Genomic DNA, 23,173 nt, shown 5'->3' with positions numbered 1-23,173 from the left:
GTTATCGAACAGCATTTCGAACTGGGCTTGTGTGGAAAATAAAAACAGAAACATTCTTCAAAATGAGCTTGAGGTCATTAAGATAATACATTTGTAAGTAAGCATTCTGAAGGTTAGCCATACACACTAAAAAAAACCTGATGATTCAAATGCAGAAAAAAACACCATCATGAGATGCTCGTCATACAATGACTAAGTAGTTTTTCTAGCAAGATCCCCCAATTACTTTTGTGATGAATACTCATTCTACCTCTGAATAACAATGTCTGAAAAATATAGAGATTTAAAACAGACAGAAGCAAATGATAAAAAGATGTCTGCTGAATATAAGCAATGTTTATTCTGCAGATGGAACATAAAATAACTTATGATTCAAAACGTGTTGCATTAACAGTTGACAGAGTCAGTAGTGGCCTCAAAGAAAGCAAAGCCTGTTCACCCTTTAAGCATTAAAAAAAAATAATAATAATAAAATAAAATTAACATTAGATCAATTAACAACAACAAAAACTAATCCATTTTTTAATACTTGACTAGAGTGGAGGTTAGATTTCTTTGTCTCTATTCTCCTTCTGTTGTAGTTTGATTTCCCAAGTGGAGTTCGTTCCTCTGTCCTGAAACAAAAATACATGTGTCTGTCATTTAGCATTTACAATCATGCACCCTTAACATTACAGACTTGATTTAGTACGAGTAGAAAAGTTATACGAAGTCATATGCCAAGAATTAATTAAGTAATTAATTAGCGCTGGAATGGTGTTCCTGAACATCAAAACATAATTTTGCATTTCCATATCCTCTTAAATAAATCAAAAATTCCCAGGAGAAATCTCCCAAGGAAATAAATGAAACTTTCTTTTTTGAAAGTAAAATAATAGTGTCGTACCTTAATGTGAACTCCCAAGGGCATTAGATCATTGCGAAGGGCATCACAGGCCTTCAGCAAGGGCTGCCGGTCTCGCTGTGGTTTCTTTCTGTGAGGCAGTTTGCTGGTGGGATGGTCCTGATGTGCTTCGTCGTCCACAGAGAGAGCAAAGTTTCGAACCTCGCTACGAAAGTGCACCAGCTGCTCCACTACATTGTGTAAAATACTGGATGATTTAGCACTGCACGACTCCTGAAAAAAGATAGAATGCAGTTCTCTGTAAAATTCTTATTAGTTGCGTTTTCTACACCTGTTTTTACATGTGCAAGTTGAAACTGAAAATCAGAAAGAAGGAAAGAAAATATTGTGCGATTCAGTTTTGGTGGTTTTTGTGTTTAAGGTTCCCTGTAACATTCTTGATTACAAACCCTTATGCCACAGCAATCTGTAACGAGAAGGTGTTGATTAATTTGCCAATAAGAGCACAGTAGTTACCACAGCACTTATTTGAAAATGCTATAATTTCTTCAGTAATAACTCACTCCAAATAAACCACCAAAATTAATTTAAAGTCCTAACCTTCTTACATAGATATGTCTTATGGACCATAAATAAATCAATACATGAAAATAAGATCTAGTCTTCGTTACTCCACAAGATGGCAAAATTGAGCAAACTCTAGGGCCCCACTAGGAACAGGTGTATTACCTAAACAGAGACCTGGTTTGTGAAACTCTTTGATAAAAAGAGGAGCAGAACACTTAGAGGTATGCTGTTACAGGAAAATAATCAATTTCAGTATGGTAAAGTTAAACTGATTTCATTTATAGCTTCACCACACCAGCTCAACATTTTTTCTGTTTTTCAAATTTTTCATTATTTTCCTGTAACACCATGTTTTTTTACTGATGTATTGCTTCTCTTCAGCTTACATACATAATATGCCAAAGACATTCCCATGTCTCATCATTCTGCCTAAACAGAACAAGTAAAAACCTGACTGGGTTGTAGTAAGCACTGGTATTGTGAATAAGGCTGCTATGCTTCCTAAATAATTGCAAGGTATGCTTTGCAATATTTTTTGAGAAGTATAACCACTAACAGCAATGACCTCTGACCTTTTCATCCACCAAGTCAACTCCAAGGACATCCAGGATATCCCTGATGTAAGACAGCATTGCGCCAAACACAGCTGGACTCCTAGAACTTCCATCAATCTGTAAAGAGGCAGAAGACGAAAAGCAAATCTCATTATATTCGAAACAGAGTGTACATTTCAATACGGTGAATTAAAGCAAAGACATAATAATGAAATTCAAACTGTCCAGTTTGGGTGAGCTCATGTTTGTGATAGATTCAGATTCTCGATCTTGAAAGGGGTGAAACCTGATGTACCTATTGTCAAAGCTGTCCACCTTAAGGTTTGACATGTCATTCTGAGATGTTCTTCTGCTCACCACCATTGTCAATAATAGTTATTTGGGTTAGCATGGCTTTCATGGCAACTCAATACAATGGACAACTTCCTTTGACTTCTCTCATCATCAACGAGGCACTTTTAGATGGTTGTGCGTGAAAATACCATGAGATTACCAGATCAGAAGCAAAACTATTCCTGTTTCCTGGATCACATTTTTCCCATTTTGATTTTTAATTTCAACTTTAAGCTTTTGGCCTATCTTTTGGCCTTTCTCATAAAGAGTACAGGAAGGGGACAAAAAAAAACTATATTTTATCCAAAGTAAAAAAATAAAAATGTTACTGGATTTTGACCGAGGTTCAGAGTAACAACATATAATGTTTTCCCGACTGACACACCTATGAGATTACCTTGACAACAGGCTGAAGCTGACAGTTTCCGTGATGAATGAGGCTCATGATCGAGTCCATTGCCTTTGGTGTGTCGAAGTCGTCTGCAAGTACATTTCGCACTGTGGCCTGTGTTACTGATAATCTATGCAAGGCACAATTGGACTGAAAATGAAAAACTAAAAAAAAAGAAAAAAGTACTTTTAATTCATATTTAATACACACAGCAGTAAAGAAGGACCTACCTCTCCCATAAAAAGCTCTCATTTATGTCTTGGCATTGTAGATGCCCCTGCATGTAGGCCTGTGCATTGTGGATAAAGTCAAAGATGGAGGATAATACAGAGCGAGCTTCATTCATACTAGCATCGCTGTAATCAATAGCTGAGGAAGAAAAAGAGAGGGAATATAAGTGGAGAATTTTCATCCCTGCCTCTTAGCTGTAATGCAGTAATTTAAAATTTTTCACATCAGCCTTTGTTCACATCAGCCATTACACCCAGTACCGAATCATGTCTTTCAGAATTGAGCTCCAAAACAGTGAGCTCTCTCCAAAGAAACCAAGGGCAACTAAACCGTTATTGTAATTTGACTATATAATCTCTGTTTGTTATGTATGCAGTGAAATACATGTTATTCACAATCAAGCAACATATAATATGCTGCCTGATTGTGAATAATAAATCAGTGTAGGTGTAGTACTGCTGGAGCGATCTGCTACTTTTTTCTCCAAGTGTGGAGAAAGAATATCTGTGCACTCTGGTTGAAAGTAATTGCTTGAAGATCCAATAATCAGGAAAGTGTATATTATGCAAGATAACCGATCAAAAGCAAAAAGACTGATTGGAAGTTTAAGGTGTGTTGATTGATGTCTACAACTTCAGCTCATGGGTTGAGTAACCGCCAACCTGCCAGTAGTCTTTCAGGGACACAGGGTATATAGCTAACATTAACTAATGAAAATAATAAGGCAGCATGACATCCCTTCATTTTTAAATAGGATAGGTGTCACTGTGTTCTGATAGCCATGCGCCCATCATAGGCGTGAATCTTTCCTTAAACAAATAGTGTTACATGTCTGATAAAAATGAAGAAATATCACAGATACCACAGACACTCAAAATATGATCTACTAAACAATCAAAAGTTTAAAATGCACCTTACATAACCCAAGGGCAAAACAGTAACAGTTTTATTCTAACAAACAACCGACAACAATAAAAGCAAATTAAATAATGAGCTCATGAAATTTAAATCCAACCATCATTCCTTCTGAATGAAGAGGGCAATCACCTGATCATACAGCTGATCTTTGGCTTTAATAAATTTGACAGAATGTTATTATATTTCAAAAACTTCTGATCTTTGGGGCGTTTAACATCAAAAACACCTGTGTTGTGCTGGTAAGGTTGCCGTAACTCATGCCGGCATCTAGGAGAAAAATATCCCCAATAACAAAACACACAATCCAAAATCAGATTGCCTTCTTATTCAGTCTTCTGTCTGAATTTAAAATGCCTCCAAGAAAGTCCATAGTGTTCAGCAACCAGATACAACAGCCGAGAAAAAAATCTGATTAGCTGAATTTAACCTCGGGTCCTACAGACGCAGACATTGCATCAGTAAAAGTTTGGTATTGAAGGTGTCACCACTAGTAATATCTAGTTATATCTATGGCTGATGTAGATATGGTAATAAAGCTTACCTGATCTGTACTTGGCTAACAGGCAAAACAGCCTAAACTCATTGGCAGTATATGATTGCAAGAATTCCTACAGAGAGGAAAGAAAAGAGACATAAATAATAAAATATGATTTAATCAAATTACTGAAAGCTTTAGGTTTGACATTTTTATTTAAATGTTTATGCTTCTATTGCATTATTGGCATTTAGTGAGCAAACACACATTCTTTTTTTCTTTAAATTTAGCTGATTACAACTTACAGCTCATGAAAATACAGTATCTCAAAATATTAGAATATTTTATTTCGAGTTTGAGTAAATCACTATTCATACAGTGTATAGTTTAGGACACGAGTAGGGAAGACTGCTGACTCTACAGTTGTCCAAAAGTCGATCATTGAAACCCTACACAAGGACAGTAATCCACAGAAGATCAGCACTGAAAGGGCTGGCTGTTCGCAGAGTACTGTATTGAAGCATATTCATGGAAATATGAATGGAATAAAAAGTTGTGATATGAAGAAAAAAAGTGCCCAGCAACAGGGATGACCACAGCCTTAAGAAGATCTTAAGAAGATAGATGAGAAAAAGTGATTTAAAAACTTTGGAGAACTTCACAAGGAATGAAGCAAGGCTGTAAACGATGCATCAAGAGCCACCATCCACAGACATCTTCAGGAAATGGGCTACAACTGTTGCATTACTAGTATCAAGCCACTTCTGAACTAGAGAAACTCAGAAATGTCTTACATGGGTTAAAGAGAAAAAAACTGTACCATTGCTCAGGGGTCCAACATCCTCCTTTCAGATTACATTTGTAAATCAAGGTCTCAGAGTCCGGAGGAAGAGTGGAGATGGACAGAATCCAATTTTCTTGCTGTCCAGAGTGAAATTCCCATAGTCAGTAAATATTTGGAGTGCCATGTCATCTGCTTGTGTTTGATTAAATCCAAAGTCAATGCCGCCATACCAATTTCCTTTTCCAGCAGCACTCGACACTTGTACAAAGACCCCAAATCACTACTAACTGGTTTACTGACCATAATATCACTGTGCTTGATTGGCCGACCTATAGACAGTATGCGGGGCATTGTTGAGAGGAACATCCGTCCCAACAACACAAATGAGCCGAAGACTGCTATCAAAGCAATCTGGTCTTCAACAAATCCTCAGTAGTGCCACAGGCTGAACACCTCCATGCCATGCCTCACTGATGCAGTAGATCGCGCTAAAGGAGCCCCGACCAAGTATTGAGTGCCTAAATAAATGTCAATTTCGGACATTTTTGCATTGTAAATAATTTTTTATATCTTAGGAAATATTGATAGATTTTAAGATACTATATTTTTGGTTTTCATGAGCTATAACCCATAATCATCAAAATTAAAACAAAAGAGCCTTGAAATATTTAAATGTATGTGTAATCAATTTAGAATGAATGAGACATTCACTTTTTAAATTAAATTACGAAAAAAAAACTTTCCCCACAATATTCTAATTTTGTAAGGCGCACTGTACATCACCACGCATATTATGTGTTGCAGAAATATCTTCTATCTTAAATATCGTCAATAATCTTGATATGATATTTTTATCCTTGTCGCCCACCCCTCCTTAAGCCTAAAGCTTTCCCCCATCCAAGCCTACTGTCTGTGTTGAAACTACATATCCCTCGTGTGCTTTTATTAGCAGCAAGCCTCTTTTCTGTGCCAGAAAAGAAAATGTGGACAGTAGAATGAAACTAAAAGCTTAAAGTAATTGCAATATCAGTTATCTTTTTTATGTACATTTAAGTAAAAAATAATCATAGCTTCTACTATGTATTCACAACTACATTATAATTAAGCTGCAAACCAAATGTATATTACCATTAATGCACTTTAAGCAACCTACCTTTATTGTAATATAATTCTTCAAGGACTTGGACATCTTTTCTGTGCTGCCTTTTAAATGTAGGTGCCCTAAAAAAAATAATAACAAGCTTAATGGTTATGTTGGGAGACAAAAAGAACATTTGTGTGGTTCCTAAAAGGGCTGAGCACTCAGCTTCTATACATTACTTAAGACATAATTATATTTCACCTTGCTAACTATCAAGGACGTTGTAGGATTGAACACTTGAATACCTACTTATGTGTGTGTGTATAATATATAAAGAAAATATAAAGAAGACTAGAACTAGATCATGGTGGCTGAGTGGTTAGGGCATTGGACTACAGTTCGGAAGGTCCCAGGTTCAAACCCCACAACCCTTGAGCAAGGCCCTCAACTGCTCAGATCTATAATGAGTTAAAAATGTAAGTCGCTCTGGATTAGGGCGTCTGCCAAATGCCTGAATCTAAATGTAAATGAATGTAAACAAAGAATTAATAAGGACCTAAAGACATGGAGCAGTATCAGTAAGCAGGGGCATTAAATTGAGTGTAAAAGTGGTGTGAATTGCGCATACACGAAAGTATCCAAAGATCAGCAGAGCAACCAAAACCACACCAACAATAGCAGCCAGAAATATTCATCCTCTGTTTTGAAATAAACCATGATCTCTGTTTCATATACAGTATGTACAACCCTGTTCAGCATTTTTAAATGATGCGTTTAAATTTTTTATTGCATCCACACTAGTGTAGCCAAAATCTGAAATGGACTGTTTATAACTACAAGCCTTTACCTGAGTGCAGAAAGTAGTTCCCCCACTGGTCACAATTGTGATAGGCCTCACACTGAGCAATTTCATTCTCATGGTGAGGAAAGGCCAGGTCGATCCCTCCTGAGTGAATGTCCAACTGGCTCCCAAACACAGAGCTGTCGAGTAAGCCAATCAAATTCAAGCTAAATCTCATGAGGTCCAGACTGAACAGCAGGAAGAATTCAAAGTACAATAACCAATATTTAACCCAAAACCATCTAGAACATGAAAGTAGGCTCTCCTTGCTTGCATGTTACAAATATACAGTATACACATGTTTTTGTATTATGCACATATTATTCCTTTCCTAAAAAACTTGACCATACCACTAAAAAGCTTGCAAGTCCTGTTAGAAAAGTAAAGTAAATATTTTCTGAAAAAAAAAAAAGAAAAGTACGATTAAGAGATTTTAATTGTCATTGCAGTGATGCTACAAAATTAGTTTGGTAGCTCTGAGAGAAAAAGCAGAAATAAAGAAAATGTAGGAATAAACAAACCATATAATATATACAATGAAATATATGGGACGGATCTTGATGCAAACAATGCAGTGTATAAATACATTTTAATATTCTGCCCAGCCAAAAGTTACCACCTGGATTTAACTAAGCAAAAGGTTAAGAACCTTCCTATAATAATTCCACTAGATAATAATAATAATAATAATAATATCACTGGATGATTACTGTAGTGATTAACATGTTTCAGATGCCAACAAGTTATTTAACTGTTGCAGTGAGTAGCTTCTCATTTCTGAAACAACCATCACAGAAGATATATCCTCTGGTCGTGGCAAAGATGTTACTCTGTTTCAAGAGGGTCAAATTATTATCCTACATCAAGGAAAAAAACTAAGGTAAGTGCTGAAACAATTTCAACAACAAGAATTGCAGTTCATATTAGGTTAAGAACTGTCCAACGCATTATTAAAACTTAAGGATAGTGTTGACCCCTCATCTTTGAGTTAGAAATGTGGTTGGAAAAACATCATAAATCCTAATAAACGTTATGGGAGATCACTTAAACGCTTGGTGAACCCAAGGGATTGGGACTAAATAGCTGTGTAGCCTTAAAAAAAAAACACTTATCCATGAGGCTAATCAGATAAAAGGCTTCGTTTGCTATAGAGCATAAAGAACAGACTATGGAGCACTGGGAAAAAAAAAAGGTCATGTGGTCTGATGAGGCCAGATGTAACCTGTTCCAGAGTGTTGGAACCAACATGCCTAGTGCCAGCTGTACAAGCCTGTGGGGGCAGTGTTATCTGTTGCTTCTGTTGGTCAGGTCAAGGTTCAGCATCATTATGTGCCCCAATATTCAAACATGGATTGACCACTACAAGGTCCAAACCTTAACCCCAGTGTGAATTTTTGGGATGTGCTGAAGAAGGTTTTACGCAGCGGTCTGACTCTCCACATCAAAACAAGAAATAAATGTTGTGCCATTCCATAAGCTTATCAAAACGATGCCTTGACCCCAATCAAAGCAAAAGGCGGTCCAACAAAATATTACAGCGAGTGCACTACTTTTTTTTGGCGGGGCCGGGCAGTGAATTTTATACTTTTGCAACAGTCAGTGACATTTCCACTGCAGGAAATTCATCAGGACATTCCTATTGAGTTTTCAGGTTTCTCAGTAACAAATCTGTGGGGGTGGTTTTGGTTATATTAATCTCAGGAAAAGGGAAAACAAGACAGGTGGGCGAGCAAATGACTGCTTACAGCTGTTGGCATAACTGAAAACAGGAACTAACTTGTTTTGTGGAGATTAAATACGACAATAAATAATTAAAAACTACAGTTTATTAACAATTAAAAAAATTTTCCATTGGCAATCTGCTGCAATTTGAAGGAATGACACACTTTGGCACATGCTGTTATTGAAAACAATCGGCTTGGTGGTGGCAACACATCTATTTTACATTTTATATTACTTATTTTATATAATAAACCAATATCTACATTGTGATCATGGAACTGTGGCATGGTGTTAAAATACAGATGCTGGGTTTAAGACCATAAATACATTCTTCTACAGAAAAATAAGCTGCATTCAACCTACTTAAGCATGAATATTCAATAATGTAAGTAGACGGGCATTAAAAAGATCATTAGATAACAAAAGATGTGCTTACCTAGCAATAGTGGAGCACTCAATGTGCCAGCCAGGTCTTCCTCTTCCCCATGGAGACTCCCAGAAAGGTTCAAGGGGCTTCCAAGCTTTCCACAGGGCAAAGTCTCGGGGGTCCCTTTTATCCTTGCTCCCTGTGTGATGAAAATCAATCTGAATCACCAAGTAAGACAAAACTGTACCAACTCTACAAAAAAAACATGCCCACTTAGGTAGAAAGTACAAAATAGAGAACATAAGATTTAGAAGGAAAAAAAATACAAAATCCCTGAAGCAAATTGTTATGTAATCCAGAAATCAATAATGAAAAGTTACTTTTTGAGTTAGGTCACCGAATAAGCTGTACACTTTCATATATTTCTTAATATACAAGAAATATATTTGTTGAAATTTTATTTAAAGCTGTACAATGTTTGCCTACCTGATTCCCCAGCAGCATTTCCTACGTTCATAAACTTGCCATAACGACTGCCAATGGATTGAGTATCGAAGTAGACGTCCCCTGTGTTAAAAGTGAAAACTGGGTTGTTTCATATATGCTGCCTTCATATAAATTGTTTCCAAATAACTTAAACTCCATCATTAAATCAGAAGATGTTCAGAGGTCATTTCGTAAGCCAAAGTCTGAGCTTGTTTCTTTTAAACATTTAATGATTTACATTTATCATATGCTAGGATTTATCCACAGGCAATCCTCTTTCCTAATACTTGATCACATGTCTATAGCAAATACTGTACAAGGGGCACTTCAGTCAAACCAAGACCTTTGATTAAACAGAATAACAGAACACAGTTATGAGATTAAAAACTCTCTTTTTTTATATATATATATATATATATATATATATATATATATATATATATATAATCCCCTGCCACACTAATACACTTATCTCAGTGTTTCACTAGTGTTTGGATACCATCAAGTATCTTCATGTTTGAAACTCTGGCTTCCCAAGAACTCCTTCAATGGCCCAAATAGGTAGAAATGGCTTGGAGCGGCGTACTGTGTAGTCTCATCAACGTACTGTGCATGACGTCTTCTGTAAATGTCATTTGGTTTTACGCTTTTATTCACGAGAAATTTACGCACAAGTCCTGGATAAACTTGATTACCCCTGGTATGTCAACCAAGTTTGTGTACACAATCAAGTAGCATACCATTACATGCGTGCTAAAGATGCAATAAATAGGGAGAACTGACCTTGGCTTGTTATGTAAGCATGGCCATTTCTGATTATGCCTTCAATGAAAGCTACAATCTGAGGTATGTTCTCTGTAACTCTCATATACACAGCTGGTGGGAGAACCTAAAGTGCACAACAAATATCATACTTATGCCACTAAATACATATTGAAAATAGTATAAACTATTATTTCACATGTGCATAATTATCTACAGACAGGTGAAAGATTAATGGGAAATCAAATAAACCATCAGAACAGCCTGGCAAAGATTTACTGAAACTATGCTGGAGAGATGAAAACACATCTGTCAATTAGCATATTTTCTCAATTTGTGTTTTGATGTTAGTGGTGGGGAGCTCTACAAACGGCCACTACAAAATACCCCATTGATGTTCAAGTGGGTTAAGATACAACATTTTTAATGGTTAACAAACCATTCAGTGAAGACTTGTGCACTATGTACGGGATGGGGGTCACTCTGGAAGAGACCACTCCAATCAAAAGCATCATCAGATAAAAGGTTATTTTTAAAAAATTTGCTAATTTACAGTGAGTCTAGATTTTAAGGCAAAATATGGACACAAACTATGGCAGAAAAATGTTCTGCAGCACATGACAGAGCAAAAAGATTTAATTTCTATGCGCAGCATGTGTATGTAATATTAGATTAAAATTTAAGACCTTCAGGGACAGCATATCTCTTTTAAACTCCTCTTCATACATTCTGGCAAGCACAAGCGGTGAGATCTTCTCCTACCAAGATGAACAATAATTAGTTCAAACAGAGATGACAGCATAACCAGAATGTCTGGGTCAATTTATTTTCCTTTACTATACTTTAAGAATGGTTCAATTTTTAAATACAATGACGGTCTAATCATACAGTACTTGCCTCAAAACCTCTCTGTATGATCTTGTCATCAATGTCGGTGATGACCATGACATGAGTTACGTTTATCCCGAATAGCCGCGTTAAAATTCTCTGCAGGATGTCAAATCTGACGTAGGAGCTTTTGACATGAATAGTACGAAAATCATTTAGACAAACACAACCAGTCAGTAAATATTAGAATTGTATCCTATAAGGCCAAAAATATGTGGACACCCATCCATAAAACACTTTGAACATCTCAAACCAAATCTTTTCCTGTCTTTGCTGTTTGCTCAGTCGAAATAGCTTTAATAAAGACAGTAATGTCAGGAAAGGTGGCCTGGAGAGCATTGAGCATTCAAGCTCATCCCAAAGATAGGTGTTTTACTGGGGTTGAAATCAGGAATACTTATGTGCATGACCCTCAATTTCTTACTAAACAACATGGGCAAACCTCGCTTTGGGTGAAATTAGCCTAGACAACTGTGCTTCAAACATTGTGCCAAAACACACATATCAGTGTGATAGTAAGGTTTCCACAGGATTTTGGCCATATAGTTTATTTACAGTATATATTATTATTGGTTCATTCTGCAAAAATGGTGGAAAGTGTTGTCACTTAGTTTTGCTGATGCCAAAATTCACTTAAATTTAAATAACAGATACATAACTTTTAGGTATTCAGAAAATTTAGCATGTACTTTTAAATATGAAATATACTATCTCTATATATACTTTTTATTTAAATATATTTTTTATGAAATAAATCTGATTCACATCAATCTTTTTTGTTTTTTTTACTAATTTTTTACTTATTATAAAAATAAGTTAAACACTAAAATCATGAAACAATAATTGATTGATATTTCATATAATAATATGAAATAAATATCAGTCACCCAAATCTAAGTCATTGGAATTACATTTTAAAATGCATTTCCAGAGTTTTATTCAAAAATACATTTGACAGTTTAACATTGTTCCTGCATCAGTCACTAGATGAAGAGCAGTCAACACTTCATTTGTTTCAAAATATCATTATTTATTTAGCAATTTTATGCAAAGTTTTTAAATCTGTCAATGGTGTTACTTATTTTATTATTATAACTCAAAAAATAGACAAAATAACCTGATAGATCTAATAAATAATTTATTTCGACATAATTGAAAACCATGCAGTTTTACACATGTAAGTAAATAGTAACTTTTTTCTTTCTCTCTAAATTGTCATGGGCATTATCGTCATCAGCGTTACTGTCATTGGTGTTAACAGAAAGAGAAGTAACACCAGTTATTAAATGTATAACAAATAAAAATACATTATTATGTGTGGGAAAAGAAATACAGTTCAGGAGATTTTTATCACCTACATTCCACCTCTTCTGTAGAATGACCCTATTATTAAGACAGTCATGTTGTAGAACTGGTCAGTGTACTGACTTACCTTGCATGACCAAGATGGGCATGATCATAAACGGTGGGTCCACAACTGTACCTATTACACATAGATCAAACAATTAAATCTGTACAATACAGCTGAACTTTTATCCAAAACTTTCTAAATCTTCCTTACCAGGTGGCTCTTCCCTCTTGGGCCAAGACCAGAGGCTCCTTCTGTTTGGTGAGACTGTTGAAAGTTTTTATTCCAGTATCACAGCCAGGTGGTTGGGTCCATTTGTTCCTTGTTTCCATGCACAGGGTCCGGACTGTTGGGTTTGTCTGAACTGCTCTATGGCTCACCTGGAGTCTGCAGTTCCAGACTGCATTTCTGATCAAACTTACGCACGGCTTCATTCTCACGCCCTTGTGATTAAATGAAACACGTGCAATGTGACTTATTTGTAGCTTTCAGTTTGCATCTCTAGCATTTTTAGCTGGCAGGTCGACACATGACATAAAGAAAAACAGCCCAGGCTCAGTGATCAGGCTGCTTCACTCGTGCTCAGCTTGTTGACAGAGAATTCAAGATGGCGGCTTACAGTCAAGCTTGCCGGGGCAACACACACACAACACGGCTGTATCTCAAACAGCCTAACAATCAAGTGTACATAATATGATACACAAAAATACCTTCTTGTAACTGTAAAGGACAACTAAATATAAAGGTTTTATTTTTGACATAGGAGAAACGTTGCCAAGCTTTACTCGGCCCGGTTTTTGTTTTAATTACATACAAAACATACTTCACTGCCCTCGTGTGCCCTCATTGGCGCGCTCGCTTTCTCTATGGTTGCCAGATATGTTAAAACTAATCCTTATAAGTCCTAAATCGAAACTACATAGCGTCTATACCACTTCATACTGTATACACGAGCCTATCCCAGAAGACTTAGCGCGCAAGGCGGGTACACCGTGTTTGGGGTGTCAATCCATGACAGAAAACACACACTCATGCGCTCATTCACACACTATGGGCAAGGCAATTGGTTTAATCTGCATGTCTTTGGACTGCTGGAGGAAACCCACCAAACACAGGGAGAACATGCCAACTTCATGCAAGTAGACTGGAGGCGGAAATTGAACCAGGCCCCCTTATGCGCAAGGTGTCAGTGCTAACCACTACGTCACTGTGCCACCTAAATCGAAGCTAGCATAAGAATTATAATTATTATATGTTTTATTATGCATATCTTGTGTGTATCATGCATAATGACTCACTCTCTTTCAGTAACCTCTGTATCCTGCATGTATCTGAGGCATGGAGAAAACAAAGCTTATTTTATGAACTCATCTGAGATGAGAATACACATTTGGATGGGATGCTATACATTTAATCTTAGCCAATTGATATTGAATTGTTAGGTGGTAGGAGACAAAAACCCAAATTTAGAACCGTCCTGGGAGCCTGGAGAGCCACTGTGCTGCCCTAAAGTGTGAACTGTTTGTAGATCTTACAACAAGTTTACAAGTTTTGGATCTTTACATGGTCTGGTGTTGTGCATACTGCTTATTATAGTAGCAAGCAACTCATTCACATGGACTTGTATTGCTAAGGCTTTTTTGAAGACTAAAGATGTGTGGTTAGTCAACATGCGTCAGCACTTTGCAATGGTCAGGAATTTTCAGACATGGGATTTTATCTTTGACAACACTGTCAAAGCTGTGGGTTTTGGACTTATTTACTTCAAGGAAGAGGTAAAAGCAGATGACAGTGAAGAAAATGTTGTTTATAACTGCTATAATATGGGTGATGAAGTCAGACATCTTCCCAAGCATTTAATGAATTCATGCAGGCCTGGGTTCAATTCCCACCCAATGCCCAAACCCCAGCCAGTGAATGCAGTGCCGGTCCCAGGCCCAGATAAAATTAGAGGGTTGTGTCAGAAGGAGCATTCAGCGTAAAACATGTGCCAAGTTCAGAAGGTACCCCTTGAAAGACTAACAAAAACAAACATTAAAGTATGATGGGCCACATGGTTCCCACTGTGGCCTCGCACTCCCAGGGTCGAAAGTTCGATTATCGCCTCAGGTCTGTGTGCATGGAGTTTGCATGGTCTCCTGGTGCTTGGTGGGTTTCCTCCAGGTACTCCGATTGCCTCCCACAGTCCAAAGTCCTATTTTGTGTTTCCAAAATTGTCCATAGTGTGCGACTAAAAGTGTGTATGTGTGTATGCTTGTGTGCCCTATGATGGATTAGCACCCTATCAAGAGTGTATCCTGCCTCGTACCCTGAGCCCTTTGGCATAGGCTCCAGGCCTCCCGCAACCCTGTACTGAATAAGTGGTATAGTAAATGAATAAAGTATGGCGTACAATATTAATAGATTCTAATAATTAAAAAATTGGTGCAAGATAAAAATGAAAGAAAAATGCTAAATGTAAATGTGTGGTTGGTGGAAACTATCAATTGCAATCATTTTTTTCCTAGCACAACAAGCATCATATTTGTTAAATGTATTATATTATATCTACACTACCTGTCAAAAGTTTGGACAAACCTTCTAATTCCTTGGGCTTTCTCGAATGCTAAAGGCATCAAAAATATGCAATAATCTCATGTGAACAGTGGACATAAAGATGTGTCTGCTATTTATGCTCTATAAAGCCTTCATAACAGCTCTAGTCTGAAGGGCTGTTTATTGGTGATTTTTGAGGCTGGTAACTCTAAATGAACTTCTCCTCTGCCTCAAAGGTAAGTTTTGGTCTTGCTTCCTTGGGATGGTCTGAGAGTCAGTTTTATTTTTTATCATGCTGCTTAATACGTTTTACAAATGCACTTGGCAATATTCTTGTAAGAACTATTCCAGAACAGCTGAACTTTGTGTCTTAAAATAACAACTGACTGTTGTTGGTACTTAATCTCCTGATGCCATATATATATATATATATATATATATATATATATATATATATATATATATATATATATATATATATATATATATTATAGTTTTATAATTATAATCTTCATGCATTACACATTAATTAACAGACTATAACAAGGTTCATTCGTCATCCCATGGTTTACTCATTCAGCCACAAGGCCATGTCAAACACCAGTGTTGTTGGAAGTAATCTGTGTTCCGGTTAATCCCAAAGATATTTTGTACCACACTAAATGAGGTTACTCAAGTTCTTTCATTCCAATAATGTCTTCATGGACCATGCTTTGTGAACAGATGGACTGTCATGCTGGAACTGATTTGGTTCTCTTAGTTACAGTGAAGGGAATTTGTAGAACTATGACATCTAATACTTTATATAGAAAAGTGTGACAGCACGGTGGCGAAGTGGTTAGCACTGTTGCTTTGCGCCTAGGATCTGATTTCCACCTCGTGGTCTGTGTGCATGTTCTCCCCGGTGGGTAGGTTGGTGGATTTTCTCGGGGTACTCCGGTTTCCTCCCACAGTCCAAAGACATGCAGATATTAGTCTAATTGGTGCTCCCAAATTGCCCATAGTGTGTGAATGCGCTTGTGACTTCACCACGTTCATAAAAATGGGAATAAATACAATGGTCATCGTTTTCCGCCTCCACGGTCCCTAGTTGGACTACAAAGATTATTAGATGGATGGACAGAAAAGTGCGCCTCAGCAGAGTTAAAAAATAAAAACAAACAGGTCAAATGATAAACACAAATATCTGGCAACCTCGGCTGGTGGGCGCTGTGTGAGAGATCTGAAGCGCACCGCCCACAAACAACGTCATTGGCTAACTTCAGCTAATACGAAATGGCTACAAAGCTGCTATTACATTCACTCACGGCTACAGTTGTAACACAGCAGGCTGCCTCAAACACGCACACACACACACGTATATACAAAAAAGCAAACAAACATAGACACACATATACACACTCTTCGGTTAAAGTACGCTTTTTCTGCAGTCAAACTGGAACCTAAAACCACAAAATAAACCTTACTGCAATACAGTTCTAGGTAACACGTTTTTTTTTTTTTTTTTTTTTGCATCGCTAAGATTAGTAAAATGACAGATTGCAAAGCAGTTTGTTCAAGAAATCGGGTTTTGGGCTGTTGATCACTAGGACTCGTCCCTTTTGCTGCGTTAGCGCATGCGCATTAGGCACTAGACTGTTCCCCCAAGTGTTTGAAACTACCCGGAGGATCTCTCCTCCACGCTGGGATCAAGTAATGCGACACGAAGGTTTTCACTCCGCATCGAAATCTTTGCTATTAGGTTTCTTCTTGTTTACTGCACTGATTGCTTTGAAGCCTTCTTCGAGCTCCATTTCTCCTTTGAAGTTTCTGTTGGATGCTTATAAGGGCGGTTTTTGCACTGCGTTGTCCAGAGGATAATCTGCTCATATGGAGGTATAAATGCGTTTTGTGTAGGTGCTGTTTTCCGAAAATCTGAAGGAAACAGTTCGGAGATTTAAAGAAAAATGTTAAATACAGCCAACTGGGACCCGCTGCAGGTTACTCACTATGTAGCGGAATATCTGGACTTGGTGGAATCGCTACCGTTCGACCTACAAAGAAACGTGTCTCTCATGAGAGAGATCGACTCCAAATATCAAGGTAACGAGCTCTTTTATTACTCCATGTCGACCTGTAAACAGATTTGGGGTTTTTTTTCGGGATGTGAAAAAAGAGAGAAATCAGGCTGTGCGTTTGGATCGGAGTGCTGAGTGAACACAATGGGCTTCGGAAGACAGTTTTACTGCTCCACAACACAATCTTTCTTTAGAGATCCGCTCGTGTACATTTTCATGTCGATGGGAAATATGACCATCACGACTGCCATTGGTTTCATTCTGATCTGAGTGATTTATATATTTATTTATACCGCGTTTGATTTTTAGGGGAAATGGCGATTTCCGATGTGCCCTGTATGCACTTTGTTTTCTCGGTCATTTTTGGTTGGACACAATAGTGGCATTTGGTTTGAGAATTTGAGAAATTGTGAGCGATCCATGTGAGAGATCTGTGTAAATGCTGCCAGTTTTCCCCCCCTTGCAATCAGTGCTGTCATTGTGTTTCTATTTGGTAAACCAAGCACTTTTAACAACAGCTGGGGAAATCAATTACAAAATGATCTTGCAGTAAAAAAAAAAAAAAAAACACCCGCTGCTTTTTAAAACTACCGGCTGTATCTCCCTCTCTCTGTGTTTAGTGTCTGTACTGGAAAATTCCTAATAATCACAATCCACGAGTCCTGCTTGATTTGGAAACCATTTCTTCAACTTTTTTTTTAGCGAGTATTGCATAAATAAAGCGGTATTCTTTCTCCAGCGGTTTTAATTAAATGACGTGCGTCAGCTCCTTTCACACCGTTGTGTAGAAATGGACACGGAGAGTACACTACAGATTATATTTGCCAGCTCGCAAACTCCACCCACCTCCGTTTATGATTGGCCAACTGCGCGCGTTCGTCTGGCGGAGGACACCGTCAATTGGTTTCGAGAAGAGTCAGCGTCCTAATTGCCACGCCCACTCCGGATGCTGCAGGTCGACTTCGACCTCAGTGATTTGTTTAACGTTTTAGGAGGAGGAGCTTAGTTTTAGTTGCTCATTTTTGATTGGCTGAGATGTGTTCATAAGCAGAAAGGCGGGGTCTATTTGTGTTTATGCTGAGAGTTTTTGTGGCCAAGTTCTTCGCTTTAAAGTTCAATGTCATGTCGGGACGAGGTTGTATTTACTGATGTTCTAAATAAAATACACAAGTTATTTATTAATTGGTCAACATTTTACTCATTGAAATAGCTGTGCAGGTGCATAAAACAGCAAGTCAGTATACAATATTTGTGATATCTTGCTTTGTTAAAAAAATCTAAAATTTTAAAATATAAATTTAAAGATAAAAAAAACTTCACCTGTTGAATACGTAATGCATATTTGTTACAGAGATCCTCAAAGAGCTTGATGAAGCATACCAGAAGCACAAACAGGAGGAGGACCCTGTCCAGCGGCGCCGCCTTTTGCACTGCATCCAGCGTGCACTGATCCGCAGCCAGGAATTGGGAGATGAAAAGATCCAGCTTGCTGGACAGATGGTGGAATTGGTGGAGAACCGCGGCCGGCAGGTGGATGCTTTTGTGGAGCTTCTAGAAGTCCAGCACGAGCCCCATGACACAACCTCAGTGACAGCCGTCATCCCTGGCAAGAGGCGTGAGGAGGAAAAACGCAGAGAAGAGACTCCTGGTTCAGTCGAAAGAATGGCAAGTGCCAGCAAGCGCTCGAGGCGGCAAAAAAACAACAGCAACGAGAACCGGGAGATGCCTCATAACGACCGTGATGAAGTGACGAGAGAGAAACGGGCAAAGACATCGAAGAAGAAGAAGAGGTCCAAAGCAAAGCAGGAGAGGGAGGCTTCACCAGCTGACCTGCCCATTGATCCTAACGAGCCCACGTACTGTCTATGTGAGCAGGTTTCCTACGGAGAGATGATCGGCTGCGATAACGACGAATGTCCCATCGAGTGGTTCCATTTCTCCTGCGTTGGCCTTAACCATAAGCCTAAGGGAAAGTGGTATTGCCCAAAGTGCAGGGGTGACACAGAAAAAACCATGGACAAAGCCTTGGAGAAATCCAAAAAGGAGAGGGCATATAACAGGTAGCTACATATCTGTTGGAACTGTGAACATTTCTATTTATTTCATAGATTTGTTTAATGCTAGAAATTATTTCTTTGTCAATTCAATCTACATTTTAGAATTTATTTACTACCAAACAGCACTAAATGGGCTTAAACTCAAAACCCCCTCCAGAGTTTAAGTTTTCTAAATGTGGTAGTGATGTTCTTAAAGAAGTATTTGACCTTCAATCCTTTTGTTGTTACTTGAACAGTATGGCTGACAGAAGTATTTTATGAAGGTGCTCACAGCATGTGGCTATTATGTGTTAAGTGTTTAAGTAGAAATGTCATTATTGGTAATAAATAATGTTAAAAAAAAATCTGATTTCTGTTTTCTATTTAGGACTCTAATAACCTACTATGAGTCCAGAATAAAATAAACAACCAAACAAAAAAACAACTGTTTTAAGATCTTTTACCATTCATTAAAGGAGCTTCATTAAAAAATGATGAGTCTCAAGGTTGTATTACAGCTCCATTCACTTTTACTCACTACTATACACTCATCTTTTTCTATTTCAGAGGGTCAATTGAACTGACCCTTACGTGAAAAAAAATCTCATCCACACACACCCACACACTAATCAGTTCGCACAGACAAAGCACATGAACATCAAAGTGTATTCTTACAATATGGTACATGAAAGGCAGGTTTACAACACATCATGAAATATAAAATCACACATCCAGGCATGTAACAGCACACAATATAGCATAACTGTGTGAAAGGTCAGTTCCAAACCAGACACTGTCAAATGCAACAACGTCAGGCCAGTACCATGTCAGTCCATGGAATTTGACTCCACTTCTTTAAAAAAAGGCCCCTTGAATAGAACATTGTTTACTCCAGGTTCCCATGGCAAAAGGCCAGTGTATTTGGTTACGTATTGGACAGTGAGGCCAGATGGTCAATAGGACAGCGCAAGTCCTCCAAAGGAGGAGAATATAGGTAGGGTAGGATAAGGAAGCAGATTAAAGTGCATTTGAACTCTATATTGGATGAAGCAAGTGACAAAAAGAAAGATGACAGAACAGGTAGGTGGAACGAGATGCTTCACAATTCACTCGGTTACACTATAACCACACTGAGTTCACAGGTCAACTGTCCCTCCAGCTCTGCTCAACAATAGCTGATACACGCTTCTCATATTCACGCTTGTTCTCTTGGTAGAGCTGAGCTGCTTGGCTGTTTGCTGGACTGTTGGGATTGGGTTCATCAAGCAAAGACTAAAAAAAAGCAAGAGTTTTCAGTCATCTACTGTACATCATTCTAAATGTCTAGCAGATGTAGTTATGGATATGAAGATACACAAAAACATTTTCTAAAAGTGTATTAGACAATCATAAATAAACAAATAAAGTAAGGTACCTGGATCGAGGTGAGAATTGACGAAACGTCATAAGTCGGACTCCAGCGATTTTGCAGGATATCAAGACATATACTTCCATCTGCGTAAACTGAAACGTCATAACCAGAGAAAAATCAGGATCTTTAATAAAAAATGTTTCCTCTTTCACTTTATAGCATTCAACCCAGCTACAACATTATCTTCTAAAGAAACAAGCATTACAGTCCTTAAATTTGGTGTTAAAGACGAAGAAAAATGGAATGTTACCATTAGGATGAAACATCTTGGAGGTGAACCGGACTGTGGGTGGTTTATTGGGATATTCCTCTGTGAACTCGACAGTTAACTTAAATGTACCTGTAGAAAAAGATGATGTAATCATGATTACAAATGCTGGGTTTAAGGTCTGCACTTATAGGTAATTTGGCTAATCTGAGACTTTAAGGTTTATCATCGCATGACTTATAAAACTACTTCACTACAATAACTATATATGTCAATAATAATAATAATAATAATAAAAGCAGGATACTTGCCATCTTCAAAGGGTGTGCCCTCTGGTCTGCAACAAAAATAATAATAACATTAATGATAATCTCATTACAATTTAGGGAAAAGACACTTGGAAAAAATGAATATGGACTGCAAGATGACAGAAGCACCTGACACATACCACATAAGGCCTGAAACCAAAGGCTTAGTATTTATAATAAGTGTTTATTTGTTTTGCATTTAAACATGAAGTTTTAAAAAGAATAGAAAAGCTAACAACAGGCCTGATGAGCTTTCCTAAGTGGCCTGGCTGCTAAGTGCCTATTTGCTTACCCAAATATAACCGCGTTCCACACCATGATATTATTCTCTGATGGGGCACCGCTGACACCGGCAGGGGGATCCTCTTGAAGTCTGAATTTAAGGACAAAACAAAACTGGTGTTAGTGATGATCCGGGCTTAAATATCCACGCTCAGAGAATGCAGTCACACGCATTTGGGCTAAAGCTTTAATAGCCGGAATGACGTCTGACTTCAGACGTCAAACTTGCGTCGGATGTGAAGCAAAAATAACCCCAAATAAAATAGAATTCTGATCCGTCTATATTCTATTGTTCTACATTACCATTACGTAACCGCATGTATCCATAAAAATAAAATAAAAAAATGTGTAGAATTTAAACAAGGTAGCTTAGCCTTCAAAAGACTGCCGTAAACACCGCCAGCTTCCTTCATCCTTCTTAAAGCTGATTCACCTTTTAAAATCCCTCATGAGCCTTCTTCGGGCCGGAGTGGACATCGTCACAGGTACACGACAGCTCGGGTCGAATTGTTATCACGAAAAAAAATGCCTTGAATTGTCCGACTTAATTAGAGTACACTATCAAAACCCGGGTATCAGCTCTCAGCTAAGCCGACCGCTCGGCCTCTGGAAGGCAGCTAATGTTTAGAAATCTGCTATGAGGATTTCAACGCGGAATTACAGACCGTACCATGTCTGTGTCAGAGGGAAGTGTTTTTTTTTTTATTATTCACGGCGTCTTTTACCTTACCCCCAAAGTAAGCGAATATTTACTTCTTTACTCGCATGAGGATTATTTCTGAAATCTGATATAACCCTCGGGTCGACGTAACGTATTTCTGTTACACTATTATATATAGAAAGTCCCCCCGCAGTTACACGACGTCCCCTATACACGTACAAGGGTCGGTCCGGATATGTGGGCGGGGTTTGAGTGACGCAGTAAAGGTCGACGTGTGTGTCCGGACACATGAGCTCGAGCTCAGAAATAGCCTTCTAATCAAATTTCAGCTTTTGTTTACTCGCAGGCTTTGAAACCTCTGTACAGATCTTTCAGCGACCCCTGCGCGTTCTGCTTATTAACACGATAAAGGATGTGTCTGACAGCCTTAAGCACATTTATTGTTTAATAATTTCATGTTAACAGCCGTCTTTCAGCTTGTGCTATAGTAAAATAATTCTCGTCCCTGGACTCGAAAACATACACAACATATAATCATACAGGATCATAATGCACACACAATATTACCTAATTCTTAGGAGGTAGCTAAATCCTATACATTCTTATACTGTGTAAAATTCGGACATTCTTTGGTTCTTAAAAGTGCAGTAATTGACTTTTTTTTTTTTTTTACAAGGTACAAATACTGTATATGTATCTATGTATTTATTCCCATTTTTACAACTGTGGTGGGACCTCCAGTCAACATTCACGATTAGCGTAATCTGCATGTTTTTGGATTGTGGGAGGAAACTGGAACACTCAGAGGAAACCCACCAAGCACAGGGAGAACATGCAAAATCCATGGACACATGGATTTTTGGAGGTAAAAGGCGACAGTGCTAACCTTTTCATTTATGTATCAAAGAAACCCCAAAACAACATAAAACCTGCCTTTCAGTCCCTAATGTTTTCATTAAACTATTGTGCACGTGTTGAGAGTTATCTTGTCTCTCAACACGTGCACGTCTTGTCGAAAGCAGTCAAATGTCTGATTGCACTTGATCCCTGCTAATTGTTTTTCCACCATGGTTAGTTCCAGAA

General features: G+C 37.9%; 3 protein-coding genes across 3 annotated transcripts; 1 reads left to right on the top strand and 2 right to left on the bottom strand.

Moving 5' to 3' along the window:
* Positions 1-316: 316 nt before the first annotated feature.
* Positions 317-13,412, bottom strand: cars2 (cysteinyl-tRNA synthetase 2, mitochondrial). Its single transcript, XM_053476463.1, has 15 exons — positions 12,806-13,412; positions 12,677-12,727; positions 11,254-11,371; positions 11,043-11,114; positions 10,378-10,483; positions 9,595-9,675; positions 9,178-9,307; positions 7,026-7,159; positions 6,251-6,318; positions 4,380-4,446; positions 2,920-3,058; positions 2,696-2,819; positions 1,984-2,082; positions 887-1,117; positions 317-614 (listed from the first exon to the last, which is right to left on the bottom strand). Exons 1-15 carry the CDS (start codon positions 13,024-13,026, stop codon positions 546-548), a joined length of 1,710 nt encoding a protein of 569 aa, XP_053332438.1. The 5' UTR covers positions 13,027-13,412; the 3' UTR covers positions 317-545.
* Positions 13,413-16,456: 3,044 nt separating this feature from the next.
* Positions 16,457-19,825, top strand: LOC128506736 (inhibitor of growth protein 1-like). The gene is made up of 2 exons (XM_053477304.1): positions 16,457-17,209; positions 18,536-19,825. Exons 1-2 carry the CDS (start codon positions 17,074-17,076, stop codon positions 19,246-19,248), a joined length of 849 nt encoding a protein of 282 aa, XP_053333279.1. The 5' UTR covers positions 16,457-17,073; the 3' UTR covers positions 19,249-19,825.
* Positions 19,826-19,868: 43 nt separating this feature from the next.
* ube2al (ubiquitin conjugating enzyme E2 A, like) lies at positions 19,869-22,272 on the bottom strand. Its single transcript, XM_053477305.1, has 6 exons — positions 21,863-22,272; positions 21,440-21,520; positions 21,151-21,176; positions 20,882-20,971; positions 20,635-20,723; positions 19,869-20,492 (listed from the first exon to the last, which is right to left on the bottom strand). The coding sequence occupies exons 1-6, from the start codon at positions 21,904-21,906 to the stop codon at positions 20,364-20,366; spliced, it is 459 nt and encodes a 152-aa protein (XP_053333280.1). The 5' UTR covers positions 21,907-22,272; the 3' UTR covers positions 19,869-20,363.
* Positions 22,273-23,173: the final 901 nt, after the last annotated feature.

The sequence above is a fragment of the Clarias gariepinus genome, chromosome 18 (genome assembly GCF_024256425.1).
Source record: "Clarias gariepinus isolate MV-2021 ecotype Netherlands chromosome 18, CGAR_prim_01v2, whole genome shotgun sequence".
Taxonomy (NCBI): domain Eukaryota; kingdom Metazoa; phylum Chordata; class Actinopteri; order Siluriformes; family Clariidae; genus Clarias; species Clarias gariepinus.
Note: the sequence above shows the minus strand (reverse complement) of the source record. Positions and strands in the feature narration are given on the sequence as shown.